This window comes from Haplochromis burtoni, unplaced genomic scaffold (assembly GCF_018398535.1).
Source record: "Haplochromis burtoni strain Fernald_Lab_line unplaced genomic scaffold, NCSU_Asbu1 Contig_2867, whole genome shotgun sequence".
Taxonomy (NCBI): Eukaryota; Metazoa; Chordata; class Actinopteri; order Cichliformes; family Cichlidae; genus Haplochromis; species Haplochromis burtoni.
In genome coordinates this window covers 1-4,401 of record NW_024585228.1, presented here as the reverse complement: position 1 = coordinate 4,401, position 4,401 = coordinate 1, and the positions used below count along the sequence as shown (strand labels likewise).

General features: G+C 41.8%; 1 protein-coding gene across 1 annotated transcript in view; it reads right to left on the bottom strand.

Moving 5' to 3' along the window:
* The window catches only part of LOC102313875 (protein NLRC3), a gene marked incomplete at both ends in the record, with an annotated part of 4,792 nt that extends 2,329 nt beyond the window's left edge, over positions 1-2,463 (bottom strand). The window contains 2 exons of the mRNA XM_042217756.1: positions 284-2,149; positions 2,227-2,463. Coding sequence (XP_042073690.1) covers positions 284-2,149; positions 2,227-2,463 — 2,103 coding nt within the window. The remainder of the gene's footprint in view (positions 1-283; positions 2,150-2,226) is intronic.
* Between the last annotated feature and the right edge of the window lie 1,938 nt (positions 2,464-4,401).

Here is a 4,401-nt window from a genome sequence, read left to right as displayed (position 1 = left end):
TATGATGGGGACGCCTCTATAAAGCTGGCTGTAACTAACAAAAGGGTGAAGATTTTGCAGAGGGACATCGGCCTCGTCTTCCCTTCTAGAAGTGCATACTTAAATGAAGTTGAATAAAGATGGATAAAAGTTTTGTGAAAATGACTACTGAGTCCGGTGCCGTCTCTGGATGCTCGAGGAATACAAAGAACCGGGGTAAAACTGATTTCGCAACAGTATATCTGAAGAACTAAACTACTAATCTACACTAATTAATGATGTTAATGATCACATCTGGACTCACCGAGCCTTTCTGCAGTTCCTCACAGCTGGAATCAGTCTCAAGTTTGCCGACCGAAATGCGTTGTACTTCTGCAGGTCCAACTCATCCAGAACCTCCTCTGACATCTGAAGCATGAAGGCCAGGGCTGAGCACTGGATCCCAGAGAGTAAATTCCCTGATCTGTTCTTTAACTTCAGGAACTCTTGGATCGCCTGATGTACTGAGAGGTCGTTCATCTCCATCAGACAGTGGAAGAAGTTGATGCTTCTGTCAGGAGAGATTTTATCACTGTTCATCCACTTCAGGTTCTTGGTGACTCTCTGGATGGTTTCTGGACTGATCTCTGTCTGACCAAGCAGACCTCTTAAAAGTCTCTGGTTGGACTTCAGACAGAGGCCATGAAGGAAGCGAACAAACAGGTCCAGGTGGCCATTTTTACTTTGGAGGGATTTCTCCATGACTCTGCTTAGAAATACATTGAGTGATTGGAGATCTCTGTTATCAAAAAGACTTGAAATCTTCTTGGTCAAAGATTCTGGTTTTAGGAAGTTCTTCAGCACCTTTCTCTTCCTGTTGGTGAAACAGTGGAACATGTAGACAGCAGCCAGAAACTCCTGAATGCTCAGATGAACAAAGCAGTAGACTGGTGTCTGGAAGATCACACACTCTCTTTTGAAGATCTCTGTAGAAACTCCTGAGTACACCGAGGCCTCTGTGACATCCAGACCACACTGCTCCAGGTCTTCTTGGTAGAACATGATGTTTCCTTTCTCCAGATGTTCAAACGCCAGCCTCCCCAGCTTCAGAAGAACTTCCCTGTCAGCCTCCGTCAGCTCCTGTGGTCTCGTCTCATGTCCCTCATGGTACTCGTTCTTCTTCCTCTTTGTCTGAACCAGCAGGAAGTGTGAGTACATGTTAGTCAGGGTGTTGGGCAGCTCTCCTCTCTGCTCTGTAGTCAACATGTGCTCCAGAACTGTAGCAGTGATCCAGCAGAAGACTGGAATTCTACACATGATGTGGAGGCTCCTGGATGTTTTCATGTGGGAGATGATTCTGCTGGACAGCTCTTCATCACTGAATCTCCTCCTGAAGTACTCCTCCTTCTGGGTATCAGTGAAGCCTCGTACTTCTGTTAGCCTGTCAGCACATGTAGGAGGGATCTGATTGGCTGCCGCAGGTCGGGAAGTTATCCAGACGAGAGCAGAGGGAAGCAGATTCCCCTGGATGAGGTTTGTCAGCAGCTCGCTGACTGATGACTTCTGTGTGACATCAGACAGCAGCTTCCTGTTGGTGAAATCCAATGAAAGTCTGCTTTCATCCAGGCCGTCAAAGATGAACAAAAGCTGAGAGACAGCGAGCTTCTCTGCTGTGACCTTCTGTAATGTTGGATGGAAAACATGGAGCAGCTCCAGAAGACTGTACTGCTCATCTCTGATCAGGTTCAGCTCCCTGAATGAAAGCAGAACCACCACACTGACATGTTGGTTCTCCAAGCCCTCTGCCCAGTCCAGAGTGAACTTCTGCACTGAGAAGGTTTTTCCAACACCAGCCACGCCGTTGGTCAGAACCACTCTGATGGGTCTCTGTTGGTCAGGTAAGGCTTTAAAGATGTCCTGGCACCTGATTGGAGCGTCATGGAGGGCGTCCATCTTGGAAGCTGTCTCCAGCTGCCTCACCTCATGTTGTGTATGAACCTCTTCACTCTGTCCCTCTGTTATGTAGAGCTCAGTGTAGATCCTGTTGAGGAGGGTTCTACTTCCTGTTTCATCATTTCCTTCAGTCACACGTTCACATCTCCTCCTCAGACTGATCTTATGTTCATCTAAAACCTCCTGCAGATCAACATCTGCTGAAAGAAAGAAAAACAATGCGACTAAAGAGAAAACTCTTCAGTGTCTGAACAACACAACAAAAAGTCCAGTTTTCAGAAATGAGTCCATCAGCAGACAGATGTTCAGTCTTACGTTGTACAACAGCTGCTCTGACTGGCTGTCTGCAGTCCAGCTCTGGTTCTGGATCTTTCTCCACACTGGGGACAGGATGAGTCTCCAGATGAAGCAGACTGGTCCCAGTATGAGGGGATGTACTGTCTGGAGAACCAGTGTCCAAAGCTGGTAGAGACTGGATCCCTCAGGACGTCCTGACACAAAGCACAGCAGGAAAGCTGCTCCTCCTCACAAACACCACTCCTCTTCCTCCCTCTGCGAACACATTTGTTTATCACTAAAATCATTTACTGACTGTTGATAAAAATATTCTAATTAAAAAGATGGTGCAGAAGATCTGATGGTCACAGAGAAGAGTAAAAGTGAAGTTACTTTTCTGTTTGAAGGCAGCGTTCAGTCTGTAAATAAAGTGATGCTTCATTGATTTCATTAACACTAATGAGCTGCTTTTCCTGTCTGCCTGTCTTAGTAAACACTCAGTGATCTGCCTGCAGTTTGCTATAAATACACACTTCCTGCACAGATTTCACAGTAAAAGCCTTCCATCAGAGGGAGCTGCTTATATCCTTCATGTTTTCCAGTCAGTGTGCAGATTAGCTTGGTTTAGTTCATTTTGATTACTTTACAAAAGTAACTGATTAGTTACAGAAACATATCCAACTTGAGCAGGTTCCCCTCAAGCAGAAACTCTAAGCAGCTAACATGAATGAAATGTATTATTATGTGTGTGATTTTTCTGTTCTCATCATCTTTATCCCATCTGTATTTTTAGACTTCATCTCCCTGCCTATATAAACATGAACCCTCCCCCGACCCCTCCTCTTTTAACAATATAAACAAAAGGAATAAATGGCTTTTATATAGAATTATATAACTTTGTTATGTTTCCACTGCATTGATTTATCTTTATTTATGGAGACCCACTCTGAGCTGAATCACTACTTTGGGGCCTTCATTCTCCAATGTACAAAAATATCTGTACCAGACTTTGGTGAAGTTGAAAAAATATATTCACACATTAATTTAATTCCGTAATCATAAGTAAAACATCATTACAACACCAATCCCAGTAAAGGGGACAATGCACTACAACCTCATTTTCATCAAGACAAGTTTTCCTCTGAATTTTTTTGTAGTGTGCAGCTGGCTGAGATGGAGGCTTGATAACATCTAAGTAGACCTTAAATATTTCAAGTTCAGTCTCAGGGAGTGATCTTCGCCACAATCATTTTCAGAACTCTGGTCTCTGCTGATCAATCTACAACTCTTATAAAACTAAAGACTTCTAAATATTATTTTAAGAAACTTATTCTCAAAGGACAACATGATAAATGTTTACATTATTATTTATGGTTTTTTAAGACTTTTTGCAATTATTATTAATATTTAAATAAGTCCTATCCATGATGTAGATCAATAAAAACAATTAAACAAAAATATTTCAGGTGATCATTCATTGAAGTATTTTCCATCTATAAGATAAAAGTATGTGACACTTTGCTGACAGTATCTGGTGTGACGTCTTTGTGCAGCAATGATAAACTTTTCTGTAACTGCTGATCGTTAAAGTTACTTTGAGTTAGTGCTAGAGTTAAGTTGGTGCTTCAAAAACATTTTGTTATTTTTCTGTGATGTCTTTTGGAAGAACGACAAGGAAATACATGGAAAGAAAAAGATACAGATTACAGTTGCAATCAATGTAAAAGCTGATATGTGGACATCTGTAACTATGGAGGCAAAGCTCTCTCTGACTACTTCGATAAAAATCACAAACTGTGTACATCATTGTTGGGATTGCAACACTTCCCACAAAACCCAACAGTTGAGAATACTAGCCTGTAACTGGAATTTTTAGAAAGCAAAATGAATTCCAATGAAACTACAGATGCCATTGTTAAAGTCCAGTGATATCTGTCAGAGACCAACACCAACATACTTAGGACATAGGACCCTTTAGTTTACTAGCAGAATCAAACACACACTTATCTACACCTCTAAAAACTGTCTCATCAGGTCCTTGAAAGGGTTTTTTCCATAGCAGAAAAACAATAGGAAATCACCTCGGCCCAAAAATGCTAAAAAAAAAAAAAACCTCACACCCTCAATCCAGCGTTGTGATCTCTCTCATTCCTGGCTGTGCATTGTGTTTGGGATTTCTGAGTTTAATTTTGTATTAATTCCATACAGCAATTA